Source organism: Sorex araneus, chromosome 3, assembly GCF_027595985.1.
Source record: "Sorex araneus isolate mSorAra2 chromosome 3, mSorAra2.pri, whole genome shotgun sequence".
In the NCBI taxonomy this organism is placed as follows: Eukaryota; Metazoa; Chordata; class Mammalia; order Eulipotyphla; family Soricidae; genus Sorex; species Sorex araneus.
In genome coordinates, this window is record NC_073304.1 from 203300387 (window position 1) to 203318005 (window position 17619).

At 40.4% G+C, this 17619-nt stretch overlaps 1 protein-coding gene and 1 pseudogene across 7 annotated transcripts in view; one reads left to right on the forward strand and one right to left on the reverse strand.

Moving 5' to 3' along the window:
* BCAS3 (BCAS3 microtubule associated cell migration factor) overlaps window positions 1–17619 on the forward strand; it is a 613911-nt gene that overhangs the window by 76329 nt on the left and 519963 nt on the right. For all 7 annotated transcript variants that reach the window (XM_055130825.1, XM_055130821.1, XM_055130823.1 and 4 more), the window contains exon 7: window positions 15215–15287. In XM_055130825.1, coding sequence (XP_054986800.1) covers window positions 15215–15287 — 73 coding nt within the window. The remainder of the gene's footprint in view (window positions 1–15214; window positions 15288–17619) is intronic.
* LOC129403736 (U2 spliceosomal RNA) lies at window positions 5568–5679 on the reverse strand (annotated as a pseudogene).

Below are 17619 nucleotides of genomic sequence, written 5' to 3' on the forward strand. Positions count from 1 at the left end.
TCGGGGTTGGCTGTGTGCAAGGCAAACGCCCTAACCATTGTGCTATCGCTCCAGGTCCGCTCTCTTACATTTGGGACATGGACTGTAGCCCTTTGAGCCATCTCCGCAGCCCTTTTTTGTGGTTGTATTTTAGTAGAGCTATTAATTTCTAACAAAATCATGTGGGAGCACAGAGATTTATCATCTTTCCCCACATACTGGCATACAGACTCCTCCCCAGCCCCAGGTTTCCAGGATCAAATCTAGTACTTCCCCGAGCAAACATGTTTACTTGTTGAGCATCTGGTGATGCTCATGGGCGCTCAAGGATCTGCTGGGGAAAGGGGTTACTCCTAGCACTCCTTGGGGACCATGCAGGTCTAGGGATTGAAGACCAGCAAGGATCCTGCAAGCAAAACATGGGCCTAGCCCTTTGATGGTCTCTCCAGCCCTATGAAAAAATATTTTGCATTTTCAAAAAATGTTATTAAAATTTTTCAATTTTTTTAGTTAAAAATTTGTGATCTTTGGGCCGGAGCGATAGCACAGCGGGTAGGGCGTTTGCCTTGCACTCGGCCGACCCGGGTTCGATCCCCGGCATCCCATATGGTCCCCCAAGCACCGCCAGGAGTAACTCCTGAGTGCAAAGCCAGGAGTAACCCCTGAGCATCGCTGGGTGTGACCCAAAAAGCAAAAACAAAAAAAAAATTTGTGATCTTTGTGTCTTTTTATTCACTTTTGAACATGTTTTCTAGAATAATTTGTGAATTTTGTCCTTAACCCAGAGATTACTTGAAAGGAATTGGTTTCAGAGAGGTCACTCAGGACTGAAGCTCATGCTTTGTGTCAGACCCGGGCTTAGTTTCCAACACTCCATAGTCCTCTGAGCTCTGCCTGGAGCATTTGAGTTCTGAATTGGGCATAGTCTAAGGATAGAGTTTTATTTCCAAATTTTGTGAATTTTTGTGATACCTGTTACTAATTTTTAACTTAATCTCATTGTCACTAGAACATGCAGCTTATATTATTTCAGGTCTGTTAAGTGTTTCGAGATTTATAGTATGATCAAGAATATATTTTTTCTCTTGTTCTATTTGTCTGTATCCTTGTGGACTATGTTTTTCTAATTATAAAGTGAAAACTATTAGAATTTCCCACAATAATTTTGTTTTTTTTCTCTTGGCGGGGACAACACCTGGTGGTGCTCAGGGCTCACTCCTGGCTCTGCGCTCAGGTGCTGCTTCCGGTATCTGTCCAGCTTCTAGTCCTGGTTTTACAGTTCTTTGTATAGTTTTGACAGTTCTTCATAGAAGTAGTTCTTTTTAGGGCATTCTCCCTAGAGGCTCTTAGGGGTTCTGGGAGCTACTCATGGCAGTAGTTGGAGAGGCTACAGGCTGGAGTATTTGGGCTCTGGCTCAGTGTTGCAGTAGCCACCAGGGTCAGACTGAGTAGTTCTTGGAGGATCATGTGGCACAGGGGATTCATCTTGTGTTGGATGCCCGGCAGGGGATTCACCAGGTTATAGGGAAGTTTTCTTCTTATATTCTGAGGAGTCTCCGCACTGTTTTCCACAAGGGCTGGATCAGACAACAGTTGGCGACCAGTGAATGAGGGTCATTTGTCATCGTATCTCTGATTTCATTCTTTTTCACGTAGGCCATTCTCATTAGTGTGATAGAATATGTCATTGTCATTTCGATGTTTCCTGGACAGTCAGTGGTGGTGAACACTATTTCATGTGCATACTGGCCATCCTTATGTCTTCTTTGAGGAACTGCCTATTGAGCTTCTCTTACCATTTTTTAAATGGAATTGTTTATTTACTTGTTATTGAGCTTTGTAAATGCTTTATATCTCCTGGAAATTATCCCTTTGTTATTTTATGTGCACATATTTTCTCCTCTTAAATAGAGTGTCTTTTTATTGTCACAGTTTTATGTTTGATCTAGTTCTATTTATTTATTTTTTGCTTTCCTTTTCTTTGTCAGTGGGGATGTCTCATTGAAGACGTTCTCAAGATCCAGTATTGACGAATGTTTTGCCTATGTTTTTGTAAATGTATTTAATGGAAACAGGTTTGCTATTGAGGTCTTTAATCCACTTTGGATTAACCTTTGGTATGAAATATGGTGTGAGATAGGTCTAGTTTCTTTTTTCTTTTTGCATGAGGCTAACCAGTTTTTTCATCATTGTTTGTGAAGAGACTTTCCTTGCTGCACTTCATAGTCCGTAATGAATAGATTACCTATTCATGCATCAGCGGGCTTACATCTGGGCTCCCAATTCTTTGATCTTAATTGATCTGAGATGCTGTCTTTATTATAGTACCACATGGTACAGATAGCTGTAGTTTTGTAGTGTAGTTTAAAGCCAGGAAATGCAATGTCATCTTTTTTTTCCCCTTCAGGATTACTTTGACAGTTCCGGGAATTTTATGGTTCCATAGAAACCTTAGAAGTATTAGGGCTGGAGTGAGAGTGCAGAATGTAAGGCCTTACATGGCAACTGTGTCGTTTGCAACTCTGGTTTGAATCTCCAGCACCACATATCGTCTGACCAACCAGGGGTCATTTGGAGCACAGAACCAGGAATGGCCCCTGAGCATTTGGGGGTTTGACCCAAAACCCAACAAAAATAATCTGGATAATTTGCTACAGATATGGTTCTTGCCTTGCATATATAAGGCCCTAGGTTTAATTCTGGCACGACCAAAAGAAAAAAAAAATCAATGATTAGATGGCCAAGGAGATTACTCAAAGATTTTGAGCAGATACTTTTCATTTAGGAACTCTGGCAGTGCTTGCTTCTATGTTCTCTAGAATGTGCTGGGTTGGCCACGTGTATTGTGCTTACATGTATACATATGTGTGTTCTAAAACATATATAACATATATGATAACATATGTATACACACATATGTTAGCACATTAATTATAATGTCTCCTTTTATCTGAGACTCAGGTTTTTTTCCTAGAGAGATGCTGAATAAGCACCTCATCTTTATTTTCCAAAGCACATTTTTCTGGTTAGTTTACTTTTACTTTTAGTATTTTATTTTAAACATTTTTGGGAGCCCTGGGGAGAAAGTACAGTGGATAAGGCACTTACCTTGCATGCAGTTGACCCAAGTTCCATTATTGGCATCTGATATGGTACTGAGCACCACCAGAAGTGATTCCTGAATGTAGAGCTAGAAGTAAGTCTGAGCATTGCTGGGTGTGGCCTCCAAACAAAACAAAACAAAACAAAACAAAACAACAACAACAAAAATCAACAAAAATCCCCATTTAGTACCTGGTTGTACTCAGGGATGACTTCTGGCAGGTCGTGGGGAACCATATATGGTACTGGGGATAGTAGCTGGGTCAGCCATGTGTAAGGCAAGTGCCCTACCCACTGTACTATCTTTCTGGTCCTAAATTACTTTTTAATTAGATGTTGGTTGACTTGAAGAGATGAACCTAATGCTTTCTCTGAGAAAAAGAAGATCCAGAATAGTGTGCACTCTATGATCATATTTTGTTAGATAAATGTCTAAAGAAAATCTGTAGGTGAGTCTGGGAGTGGCTCAGAGGGCAGATTTTGAATGTATGAACCCCAGGTTTGATCCCTGATACTGCATGGTTCTACAAGCACCATTGTTAGTAGACCCTAGCACGTTGGATGTGACTCCCTGAAGCAACAACAACAACAAAATGTACTTAATAATACTTGCTTTTATTTGAAATGTGAAATAGAGAATGCATGTAGAAGATGACTGCAAGAATGTAAGAATTTAATTATGGTCATGGTCGTGACTTGTGAACAACTATAAACATTATTTGCCATCACATGGGAGTGGGCACGATTGTGCTTGTGGTTGTAGTTCAGTGATTTATGAAAACTCAAGCAGTGATCTCCAACCATCTGGCCAGGGACTTTTAGTTCTATACGGGTAGGAAGGGTGGAAACTATTGGCCTTCTGCCTTGCTTCTGCCAATCTGAGGACCGGTGTGCAGGACAGGTGCTGGTTTGCAGGTGTGAAAAAAATGAAGAATGCTGAAAGACAGAAGTTATTTGTGCCTTTTCTGAAATTATTTAAAGATAGCTATACATACATATGTATATATTGACACACATATACATATATACAAATATATGTGTGTATGTATATATATATTTATACATACACACATTGATGTGTATGTATAATCATACACATTGATGGCATTGATGGAGGATTGTATCACACCAAATTGAGTGATGCCAGGGCTTGTGGTTTGTGGCTCTACATTTAGGTATCACTCCTGGCAGGCTCGGGGGACCACATGGGATGCTGGGGAATTGAACTCGGGTTGGCCACCTGTTAAGGCAAGCAAGCACCCTACTCTCTGTACTATTGCTTCAGCACCCAAGCTGTTTTTCTCACATTTTTGATAAGAAGAAAAAGATGTTGGGCCAGGGATGTATCTCACCCCTGCTCCACAAACTTCCTCTGCCATCACCAGAATCCCTCCTCCTCCTCTTCCAACACAAAAACCAAAACAAGGGAGAAGACCACTCTTACCAGTCACTGTTAATGGCATGAAGTCACTTCATATCCATTGCCTCTGAATGGCTTTATTTTCAGGTTTTAAAAATCATTATAATTTACAGTAAGAAGGTGTAGTGATATGTTTTCATGTGGCAAGTGGGCATCCTCTTGTAATCTGTAACTCTAAAAAGATAGCATTTTGTCAGGCCGGAAATTTCTCACATGTTCAGGTCACCCAGTCTCCCCTAACTGCTGTTGTGATTTTTCCCTCCTTACAGGGAGTAGTTGCCTTTGTTCTTGTTGATGCTCCCAAGCCATCATCTCTCTTTTCTTGATTGCAGAGTAGTAGTCCACTGTATGGAACTTGGGTTGAAAATTGCTTTGAGCTGTTATGACTTAGGTTGTTATGGACATTCTCACACAATTATATTTGTACCTGGAGTTACTATTCGATATGCTGAGACAAACAAATCAATAGAATTCTTTTTTTTTTTTTTTTTTTTGCTTTTTGGGTCATACCCGGCAATGCACAGGGGTTCCTCCTGGCTCTGCACTCAGGAATCACCCCTGGCGGCGCTCAGGGGACCATATGGGATGCTGGGAATCGAACCCGGGTCGGCCGCATGCAAGACAAATGCCCTACCCGCTGTGCTATTGCTCCAGACCCATCTTTTTTTTTTTTTTTTTTTTTTAGAATTCTTATGAGGTTTCATTAAGTATTTTGAGGAGAAGTAAGTCAGAGCAGGGAATCTGGGGCATTGATGGAGGATTGTATTGGTATTTTCATTCTAAAATATCTTTGAAAGACCTAAAGAAGTAGGTCGTGAGTTGTTCACAGAGCATGACTGGGCAATTTGAAGTAAAGCATAGGAAGCACAGCATTCCCAAGACAGGAGTATGTTTTGCATGTTCCAGTTTGTGTGAGCAAAGTGGAAGAAGATTGGACCAGAGTGATCCTGGTGTCATGATTGTGAGCAGGAAAGGAGAGCAAGAATATGACAGGCAAGGTCCCTTTCCCTTTCTCTACTTTTAAAGCCAACCAAATGTATTGTGTTCAGATCCTGGGGAATTGGACGTGGGTTGGCCACCTGTAAGGCAAGCACCTACCCTCTGTACTAGATGTATTAGACGTTCAACTGATAAGACCAAATATTATACTTGATCTTAGCCAAAAGCTGAGAAGTGATTATTTATCTACACATAAATCTCTCTATATAGCCAAAACTCCTTCCCTCATATATTTGGTTTTGGGGCCATATGTGGCACCACTTGGAGGCTACTCCTGGCATAGTGCTGGGGAGCTGAACCCAGGCCTTCTGCATATGAAGCATGTGCTCTAGCCTTTTGATGAACATTTTGACAAGAGCCTTGTTCAGTGAGCAAGGGCTGCAGAAGAAAACTCTGTGCTGTCCTTCAAGTTTATTTTTTTTTAATTTTTATTATTATTATTATTTTTTGCTTTTTGGGTCACACCCGGCGATGCACAGGGGTCACTCCTGGCTCATGCACTCAGGAATCACCCCTGGCGGTGTTCAGGGGACCATATGGGATGCTGGGATTCGAACCCGGGTCGGCCGCGTGCAAGGCAAACGCCCTACCCGCTGTGCTATCGCTCCAGCCCCCTGTCCTTCAAGTTTAGATGTGACATTTAAGGGCTAGAGGGATTAGGTCAGAGGGTAGAGTGCTTGTCTTGCATTCGGCCAGCCCAGCTTCTATCCTTGGCATCCCATACGGTCCCTCAAGCTCACCATTCGTGATTCCTGAACACAGAGCCAGGAGTAAGCGAGTGTACGGTTGAATACTGCGGATGTGACCCCAAATGAAAAGCAAAACAAAACCAAAAGGAGGGAGGGGCATTTAACAGATTGAATAGTTTATTTGTGAGAAGTTGGGGATTGAACCTGGTCAACTGCTTGCAACAACTTACCTGCTATACTATGCCTCTGGCCCCAGGTTATTTATTTATTAACTTTTAATTTTAGGTTGTTTATTCTTGATAAAAGTTTACTCTGTCAAATATTTGACTTTGTATTTTGTGCTTGTTAATATTTCTGAGTAGGGGCTGGAGCGATAGCACAGCGGGTAGGGCGTTTGCCTTGCACACGGCTGACCCGGGTTCGAATCCCAGCATCCTATATGGTCCCCTGAGCACCGCCATGAGTAATTCCTGAGTGTAGAACCAGGAGTAACCCCTGTGCATCACTGGGTGTGACCCAAAAAGCAAAAAAAATATATATATTTCTGAGTAATTTATGAAAGAGCACTTGGGCTTATCATTATTAAAGAAAATAATAGGATTTCACTAAAGATTAAAATATACTTGATAGATTGAACGTAAAAAGAAAAAGGAAAAAGGAAAGTAAAAAGTAAAAGGAAAGTAAAAAGGCTAGCAATAATAAGAAAATATTGCCTTTCCTGTGTTAAAATTTTTTAAGTCACCATGGAGCTAACATATCTATTCATTTTAGATATATGTGGCAAATGTTCAGGATGTCTTTGGTGATCCTGCTTAGGTAAAACTGTGTCTTGGTGATCCCTGCATCCCGTGTCTGTTTTCTAAGCTCTCCCCACTGTTTCATCTCCTTCTGACCTACAGCCTGTCTTAAGAAATTCCTCTTAATTCTCTCTGTTTACGTAAGAAATAGATCTGACGATTATACAATTTGTAATGGTGATTATTTTGTGAAATAAAATTAAGGCTTTTCCCTTTTTTTGCTTGTTTTAAGAGGAGGTGTTGTTGTTGGGAGCTGCTGTCAGTTTTGTGTGTAGGAGTCTTTCCCGGTGATGCTGGAATACTGTGTGGAGCTGGAGATTGAGCCAGGCTCACTTTTGCATGTGCTCAGACATTTTCTGAGCCCTTTTTAAAAAGAATCAGTACGAAAGTTGAACTTTGAGTGGGAAAGTATTCCCACTGTATCACTGTCATCCCGTTCATCGACTGCTTGAGCGGGTGCCAGTAACCTCTCCATTCGTCCCTGTCGCATGCTAGTGTATCCCAGTGGTGTCTGCTCGCCCCAGGAACATGAAGAGCACGTTGTTGTTACTGTTTTTGGCAAGCCTAATACGTCATGGGCAGCTTGCCAGTCTCTGCCGTGTGGGTGGCATATCCTCGGTAGCTTGCCAGGCTCTCTGAGAGGTATGCAAGATGAGTAGGGAGTGTCTTATGATGTGTCTTTGTGGCCGCGCGGTCCAGGAATATATTTACTCGTATGTGAAGATTGGCCCAAGCGTGTGGGAAGTGGCCTGGAGCGTGGCAGCAGTTGGGCTGTGGGGGTTTGCTGACAGGGCTGGGTCCCTTGGGGCAGGGAGGGCTCTCACCTGCCCCTCTCTGAGGTGCCCCCAAGTGAAAACAGCCTGGTGTGGAGTCTGGTGGCATGGTTCTGGGGTTTCATTTTATGCTCCCTTCTGGGAGATGCAGCTATGAGTTCTGGATGGTGGCCGATGAGATTATGTCGCACCAGCAGGAGGTAGCTTATGGGTGTGACCCCTGGGTCTCCAGAGACTGGGGAAAGCAGGAAGAGGATCTCTGCTCTTGGGTCCCATTGAGCCCAGAGTGCAAGGTCACAAAATTCCGCATTACCTGGGTTTAGTGGGACTTCACATGTGTGAAGCTTGGCCTGAGCGTGTGGGAAGTGGCCTGGAGTGTGGCGGTGGTTGGGTTGTGGAGGTCAGCTGCCGGGGCTGGGTCCTTTGGGGCAGGGCGGACTCTCACCCTCCCTGTGTTCTGGTAGAACCTTAGATTATATAGAGTAAAATGTATTGACTTTGACTACCAATTGGTAGTAGAGTCTCTGTCTGTCTGTCTGTCTGTCTGTCTCTCACACACACACACATTTTATTTTTTAGGCCACACCTGGCAGGGACTGGGTTTGGGAGACACCATATAGGGTGCTTGGGGTAGAACCCAGATTGGCCACATGCAAGGAAAATGTCTTACCTGTTGTATTATCTCTCCAACCCAGAATCATACTTTCTAGCTTAAACGTAGATTTTTAAATTAGTACTACCATTTGAAACTCAATAAAGATATTATAAAAAGACACGAACCAACTGATTTTTCCACAAGAGTGAAATCTTTTCCAAAAGAAAATTATTTCAACAAAATGAAAAATGTCTACAGCCACCATTCTATAAAAAATGTTATCAGTTAAAATTAATCGTATTATTTTTTTTTTTTTTGTATTTTAGGCGTCATGCTCAATATTAAAAAATGAGTTGATGGGGTCACGGAGATGGCTCAAAGGGCTGGAGCACATGACTTTGTTTTCAGGAGCTTTGGATTTGATCCCTGACACCTGTGGTGTCCTGAGTCCTATCAGGAGTGACCATTGAGCACTGCCAGATGTGGTCACCTCCCAGACTTCCACCACAAATCCAAGAATGGAGTTGTACATTTCACTGTCAATGGAATTTTTATTTGTCACCAGATATACTTTTGGATCCACATAGAAGTAGTTTCTGTTTGGTGTCTTTATACATTTACACTATTTGAGTTAAATGAATTTCAGTGATATGTGTGGTGGAAGATACTTCTTAGATATTTTGTGACATGGAAACTCTTGAATTTTGTTGTTCTGGAGGATGAATTTGGTGGGCAAACCTGTTTTCATTACTTTAATTGTGTGATTTATTTGGATTTTAAGCTTTTTATAAATGTTTTAGTGTTATAGGGCAGAATTAAAAGGATTTAAGATAAAAGGAGTTTAACAAAAGGACTTTGCAACAGGATTGTGATAGTTTATATATTTGATGGATTTGGCTAGCACTTTTCATTTCAATCATCGTGCTCTATTCTGCTAACGGCTGTCGAATAGGTGTGTATGACGTCATTCTCTCTACTGTACTTGCAGGCAAACACTATTTCATATATAAAAAAATTAATCCTCTACAATTTGGAGGATTACTTTAGGGGAGGGTGATGACTGCATTAGGCATTGTGGAGAGTACATGCTGTTGGTGCTGTAAGAAAAATCAGGTTAATAGCTATACTATTCATGTGATTGTAAATTTTTATGCTAATGCTTAAAAATTGTTTTTATTTAAATTGTCCACAGTAAAATTATTTAGAGTTAAGAATTTCTCATGTAGAAATTAGAATTTTTTTAAACCAAAGAGTGTACATCAATTGCATTTGGAGGTTTTGTTATTATTTGTTTGCTTTGTTTAGACTGGTTCTTTTTACTTGCATGATTTTTCTAGCTGTATTTAATGAGTTACTATGTTTTTAAATGTAATGGATTTTGTAGTTTAGAACTTTTGCTTCTATGAATATCCATGAAGATTCTAAATTTTGAATCAGTGATAGGTGATGGGTCAACTAAGTCCAGTACAGAACTGGTGACACTCACAAGTTCAATTCTTCACTTTGGCTCTGAGCAAAACAATCAAATCATGCTTACCAATTTTATCTGCATGTGAGCAACTTGCTATTTCATTCATCAAAAGTACAAGTTGGAATGTATAATACAAGTTCAAGTTGAAAAGCTCTTGAAAGCACCAGGAAGGAAAAGGAAAATAGTTATTGTTAAAGGTGGAGGTAAAGTATGTAGGAGTGAAGAAGTGGCTTTGTATAGTGAAATTCAATTATAATTAATTTGAAAAACAAATGTTAACCTGACTTTGGACCAGTTTAATTTTTAACTTGTGCTTCACTGAAATAATTTTTGGGGGGTGGGGGAAGGAGGGTTGGGCCTCATCTAGCAATGCTCAGGGGGTACTCCTGGCTCTGTGCTCTAGGGTTACTCCCATCAAATCATATTGTTAATTATGAAATCTGGGTTATTTGTTTACTAGGGGTAATAGCACATAATGATAATAAGTTAATATTTAATGAAGATTTATAAAATGCTTATAAAATTTTAATTTATGAAAATTTATGAATAAAATTAGTTTTATTATTATAGTCTTACTGGATTGAAGAATTTATTTTAACTTATTTTGTATAATTATTTTAATTATAATACAAGGCATTATTATTTTTTTTTTGCTTTATGGGTCACACCTGGCAATGCACAGGGTTACTCCTGACTCTGCACTCAGGAATCACCCCTGGCGGTGCTCAGAGGACCATATGGGATGCAGGGAATCGAACCTGGGTCAGCCGCGTGCAAGGCAAACGCCCTACCCGCTGTACTATTGCTCCAGCCCCAAGGCATTATATTTTGAAATGTCACAATTTAAATATATTTCCAAAATGTGTAATCATTAACATGCCCACCTCTGGATTAAACCTGATTATTTTTTGGTGAAAGTCCTCACATACAAGGATTTTGTAGTTTAGAATTTTTACTTCTCTGAATATCCATGAAGATTCTAAATCTTGAATCAGTGATAGGTGATGGGCTTGTCATCTCATTCTTCTTGGTATATGCTCCTTTTTATGAGCAAAATCAAACTTGTAAATATATGATAGAAAAATACTTACTAAACTATTCTAGTCACACTTTTAATTTTTCGTATTTACAGGTGTTTCAGAAACAATACATGAAGCTTTGTGCCCTGTATGCCCTTCACTTAGTTTTTTCAGTGATTACATTTGTTTGTTTTTGTTTTGGGTCCTCGGTATTAAACCCAGGGACTCACATGTTTGAAATGCTAACTACACTAATGAACCACATCTCCTGCCCCCAAAGCTTCACTTACATAGGTATGGAACAAAATGAAATTTGGGAAGTCTACATTGGCAAAATGCGTGCACAAAGTTCCATCCCATGTTATCATGTGTGGGGACTTGTGTAACTGTCCCCACCTTCAGTGATCTTCTCCATCACATCTCCTTTCACACTTCCTAGCTTTTACATTCCATCAGTGTGTTCTCCATGCCAAAATAATTTTGTCATTTCAATAGAATTGATAAATGAAATTACATGATACATAAACTTTTGAGATTTAGTTTTTATGTAGCAGGATAATTTTGAAGTGTATTGAAGTTATAATATCAGCATCCCATTTTTAGTCTTGATTAGTATTATTGGGTGTGGAGGTATCATTCATCTGTTGGAGAACATCTAGGATAATTTTCCCTTTTGGTTATTGCAAATAAATGTTTGTGTGAGCCTAAGTTTTATTTCTTAGGGATAAGTATACACATTATTTAATTGATGAAATGTATGGTGAGAGTTTTTGTTTTTGCAGTATAGGGAATTATTTTGAAAAGTTATAAACCTTTCCTATGACTGCACCCATTTATGGAATATAAAATATCAATGTGAGACTAACACCCAAGGACAGTAGAGACAAGGGCCAGGAAGATTGCTCCATGGTTGGAAGCCTGCCTTGTGAGCTGGGGAAGAAAGCAACTGGAATAGAGAAGGGATCACTAAGTGATGATTGGAGGGATCGCTTGGGATGGAACATGTGTGTTTAAAGTACATAAAGGCCAAACATGATGGCCTCTTATCTGTATTGCAAACCATAATGCCCATAAGTAGAGAGAGAGAATGGGGGAAACTGTCTGCCGTAGAGGCGGGGGAGGGGTTGGGTCGGGGTGGAGGGTTACTGGGGACATTGGTGGTGGAACATGTGCACTGGTGGAGGGATGGGTGTTTGATCATTGTATGACTGAAACTCAAACATGAAAGCTTTGTTACTGTAGCTTACAGTGATTCAAAGAAAACAAAACAAAACAAAACAAAAAAACCTTTTCTAGGAAGACTTACTGTATCTCCTTCAGGTTAGTAATGTAGATGTTTGGCATCTGTACCAGCATTTCCCTTTGTAATGATTATTTTTTAAGTCAATTCTGAGTTTAGTGGTACACGTGATGGTCTTAATTTGCATTTTCCTGGTAGCAAACAGTGTTAAAATATTTTCTTTCTGTTGTGCATATTTTCTTCTAATACTTTGATGAGTAGTAATGGTAAGAGAAAGCAGGACATCCTTGCTTTGTTCTTGACCTTTGAGGGAAACTATTTAGTCTTCTTGATCGTAGTCTTTTGGGGGATGGGATGGGGTAGGGGTCATTCTGTGCAGTGCTCAGGGGTTACTCCAGGTTCTGTGATCAGGGATCATTCCTGATGGGACTTGGGAAACTGTGGAGTACTGGGTCAGATCTGGGTCAGCTATGTACAAGACAAGTGCTTTATCTGCTATATTATCATTTCAGCCCAGAGAGTAGTTATTTTATGATAAGGTAGTTAATACTTGAATAGATTATTGGAATTGCTGATCCCATAAACATTGTTTTTCTTTTTCCCCCTCCCTGGAAACTTTCAGAAGCATCTTGTTTTTGCTAACCTGAGATGAATTGCATTGGCATTGGTCTAGTGAACCCATTGTACTAGGCCCACAGTGCACTTATAAAATTGTGTTCTTCTGTCTGGGAACATTTTTTTAAAAAAACTATTTAATGAATTATCTCCTCTAAATTTCTCTGTTCTTTTTTTTGGGGGGGGCACACCTGGCTTTGCTCAAAGCTTACTCCTGGCTCAGCACTCGGGGATTATACCTAGCTGGGCTTGAGGGACCATCTGGGGTGCTGAAGATTGAACCCAGGTCTGCTGTGTGCAGGACAAGCAGCCTACCCACTATCCTAACTCTTTGACCCTGTATTTTTCTGATCTTATACTTTTGGAATGCCTATTTACATATGGGGTCTTACTCTTTTTACCTTATTTTATTATTACTATTTTTTTTTTTTTTACTGAATCACCATGAGAAGAGTTGCAGAGCTTTCCAGTCTATGTCTCGGTCATACAATGAACAAACACCCATCCCCTCACCAGTGCACACCCTCCACCACCAAGAACCCCAGTATACCCCCTGTCCTAACCCTCCCCCTGCCTATGTGGCAGATGATTTCCACCTTACTCTCTCCCTGCTTTGATCACAATCAGTCACTTGTATCACTTGTCATCCCGTTGATCTTTGATTTGCTCGAGTGGGCACCAGTAACATCTCCATTCGTCCCTGTCATGTGCTAGTGTACCCCAATGGTATCTGCTTGCTCCAGGAACATGAAGAGCCTCAAACCATTCATTCAGGATTTTGGTGAAGAAGTCTGACCATCTGACCAGAAGTCTGGTGTCTTTTGAACCAGAAGGCCAAGTGTCTTTTGACGTCCTGTGGAATCCAGTTGGTAACAGCTCTAGTCCAGCGGTCGTCTCCAAATCACATTACGTGTCTGGCCCATCTGATTTTAGACGCCTTGGCAAATGAGACAGTGTCCCTGATTCTTGATCGTCAACGGAGCTCGGAACTCTAGATTCCTTCTCTCATTTGAGTGAAATGTGATATTCCAAGCATAGCTCTTTTGATTCCTCTTTGGGATACCCGAATAGCGTTCTCGTCCTATTTTCATAGGGCCTAGGTCTCTGAGGCATATGTTAGTGCAGGAAGAATGGTGGAGTCAAAAAGATGTGCTCAGAGCCGGAGGTTCTTTGTCTTCTTAACCACTTCTTCAACACTCTTGAATGCGTTCCACACTGTTCTCTTTCTCCTGCGCAGTTCTGGCGCCAAGTCATTCCTCATGTTGAGTTCTTGACCCAGATACACATAGCTGCTGCATTCGGAGATGTTTGTTCTGTTGAGAGTAAATGGAATGTCAGGGACTAGTTTGTTTTTCATGAACATTGCCTTGGTGAGATTCATCTGCAGTCTGACCTTTCCACATTTGAGGTCGAAGTCGACCAGCATTTGTGCTACTTGGCTAATGTTTGGTACTATTAGAACGATGTCATCAGAGAAGCAGAGGTGGTGTCGTTGCTGACTGTCTATCTTCACTCCTATTCCTTCCCATCCTAGTCATGATGTTCTTGAGGGTGGCACTGAAGAGTTTCAGTGAAATGGTATCACCTACCGAATCCTTCTTTTTATGTCAGTGATCACTTCCTTGTAGAATGGTGAATACCCTGATGATGAATCTGTAATACAGCTCCCGGTGTACTGAGTTTGAACGTCCTGTTTGGCTGGGGCTTCGATGACCGCTTCAGTCTCAACAGAATCGAAGGCCTTCTTTAAATCGATGAACGTTAGATAGAGCGGCATCTTGAACTCTCATGAAGCTTCAATGAGCTTGGTCACCGTGTGGATATGGTCGATCGTGCTGAATCCTTTTCAGAACCCGGCTTGCTCGTATGGTTGTCTCCTGGCTCTTTAGTTTTCATATCAAAATTATAGTAATGTCAGGTAATTAGTTGGTGAATTTGGTACTGAGGGCTTACTCCTGGCTCTGTACTCAGGAATCACTCCTGGTGGTGCTTGGGAAACGGGGTGCTGGGGATTGAACTGGGGTCAGCTTTGTACAAGGCAAGCTCCTTACCTGCGGTACTGTTGCTCTGGCCTCTGCTAGAATATTTTTTTTTATTTCATGAGAATGTTAATAAGATTGAAACTCTTGCCAGTTTTTTTTTTTTAAGACAAATTAAATACTTGTTCAGTTTTCTAAAATAACTACAGTTGGGGCAGGGAGATGGTACAAAGGGCTGGCATGCATGCTTTGGATGCAGGAGGCCTGGGTTTAATTCCTGGTACTTAAGCACTGCTGGGAGCAACCCCAGGACAACTCACTGGATGTAGCCCCTGAGCATGACTCAGAGTAACAACAGCAAATAGTTACAGCATTATTATAACTTCCCTTTCTACTTTTTAGTCAAATACATAATTCTCTGATGCTATCATTTGCTATCTCTCAGCTATTAATATTTGGAGGGCATGAAAATAATGGAAGGTAATCAGGAATGCTTATTAAAAGTTTTTTATATATATATTTTTGTTCTTTATTAGGTGCTCAAAAATGTGACAACTTTGCTGAAAAAAGACCCCTCCTTGGTATTTGTAAGAGCACTGGATCTTCTGGGTAAGGAAAATGTAAATTCTTTAACCTACTATTAAACATTTATATTGTTATTTCAGAGAGTAGTTTTGATTTCTTAAAATTGTGGTTACTGTGAGACTGTGTTCTGGGCCCAGAGATGTAGCTCAGAGCTGTGAGTTGTAAGCTGTGAGCTGTGGCACATGTGAGCTGTAAGGCCCTGGGTTTGATCACCAGCACTGCCAAGAAAACCAAATCCAAAAACTAACCAACAAAGAAGGAAAGGGAAGAAATCACTTATTTAGGGCTTTCTTTAATTTAGACTTTGTTCCTGTTTTTTCATACTTGGAGTGATAGCATAAGACAAAAGGAAGCCAGCAATAGATAAGATTTTGGTCTTGAAATAAAAGATTGTCATCATTTAAAACAGGTTTTCTTTCATGATTTTTAACTATAGACTGTTTTATAATGATTTTCTGCAGTGGATCAGAGATATTATTAGGTGATAATAATATTAGGTGATAACAGTAATAATGATGATGATAATTAGTAACTTCTGCTAGTATTTGTTCTTTTGCATGTGTTTGCTGCCGTGTAAAGCCTTGCGTAAATTTTTCTCTTTTATCTCTTTCAGTATCTTGGCTAGACACCATTCTGTTGCCCTTTTACAGCATAGAATAATGTAGGCACAGAATTCACACAGTGAGCAGAGCAGGCAGACATGCTATTAATTCCATTCTGATTGCATTTGTGACAATGAGAGGGCTGTGGACTAGGATGATTAATTGTTATCATTCATAAAGTCAGATGTTTTGTATCCTTGTTACATATATCAAACTAGAACAATATTCTCATTCATTGGCTTATAATGATTGGGTCATGACGTTTGTAGTAATTGTTTCACTATATAATTTCAGTTAGGAATTAGGTACAGCTGCTGGCAAATTTGCAGGGCCTTCACAAATCATGTTATTAAAAAGTGTGTGGGTTAGCAGTTCAGGGCTAGTGAGGTGTTTTCTTTGTTTTCTTTTTGCTTTGACATCTGTAGGAAGTGTCCCTTTTCCTAGATAATTTCAAGGTTACCTCTCTCTTTAACTCTCTCTTGCATGCCCTCCTTTACTCCATCTTCTTACTTTATACCTCTCTAGTGCAGGAGGCTGGCAGGAGTTGATAATTTTCTTTTCACCTATTTCTGATCTGAAGGTTCACAGAGTGAAGAACTTTTTTTTCCACAGTCTTATGTCTGGCTGCTTGCTACATTCCAGTTACTGCTAAATAAAATTCTCACTCTAATTTGATTTATATTTGATGTATATATTAAGTATTATTCTAAGGGTGAACAATACATTATGTTGAATAGATGAGATGCTTTGTTAGTAATTCCAACATTGAATATAATAACAGAAAAATAGGTGGATTCTTTTGGAATATGTCTTTCAGATTCTGGAATTAAAAACAACATAATCTCTACTGTTTATGCATATGGGTCATTTTAGTACATGAGACTAGAAGGCAAATGTTGAATGCCCACTTTTTTTTTATAAGCCCTGTGAATGTTTCTGTTGTGTAATATCTGTAATATCATTTAATCTTACAACAAGCTTGTGGAGGAGATTGTATGCAGAGGAAAGAGACACTGAGGGAGGCTCACACATAGTTGGGGGCCCCAGTCCTTTCCTGGCTCATGCCATCTCTGGGTGGGAAAAGCTGGAGCATTAACTGCACCCTAATCTTAGGTCTCTGTATTTTCCTGACTTTTCTGCCACCTGACCTGTTGTTTTCAGAGTTAGTAAGGAATTATTAAAATTACTGTCATGGTGCTCACACAGAGATTCATCAGAAGGCATGCTTCCTGACTAGTGCATGTGTTTTTTTATCCCCCACCTAAAATTTAGGTGCTTGCAGTAGTCATAACCTTTTCTCTGGTATTTGTACACATGATTGTGCTGTTTGTGGAAATCACTTGTGGTGCTGCTATAGGTTGTAGACAGCAGAGCTGTCAGACTAGAGTGTTTGGTGTCATATGGGATCTGGAGATTTAAATCCATGACTCCATGTATTTGTCTGCCTGATCCTTTGGCCTACAATATACTTTTGTTCAAAGTTTTTGCTTTTGTTGTTTTAATCAGTGTGATGCTTACTAACAGCCTATTTAGCTGATTTTTTTTTCTTTTTGGGTCACACCCGGCGATGCACAGGGGTTACTCCTGGCTCTGCACTCAGGAATTACCCCTGGCAGTGCTCAGGGGACCATATGGGATGCTGGATATCGAACCTGGGTAGGCCGTGTGTAAGGCAAACTCCCTACCTGCTGTGCTGTTGCTCCAGCCCCCTAGCTGATTTTTTTCAGAGCCTTCCTGATTTGTTTTTTTCTCTA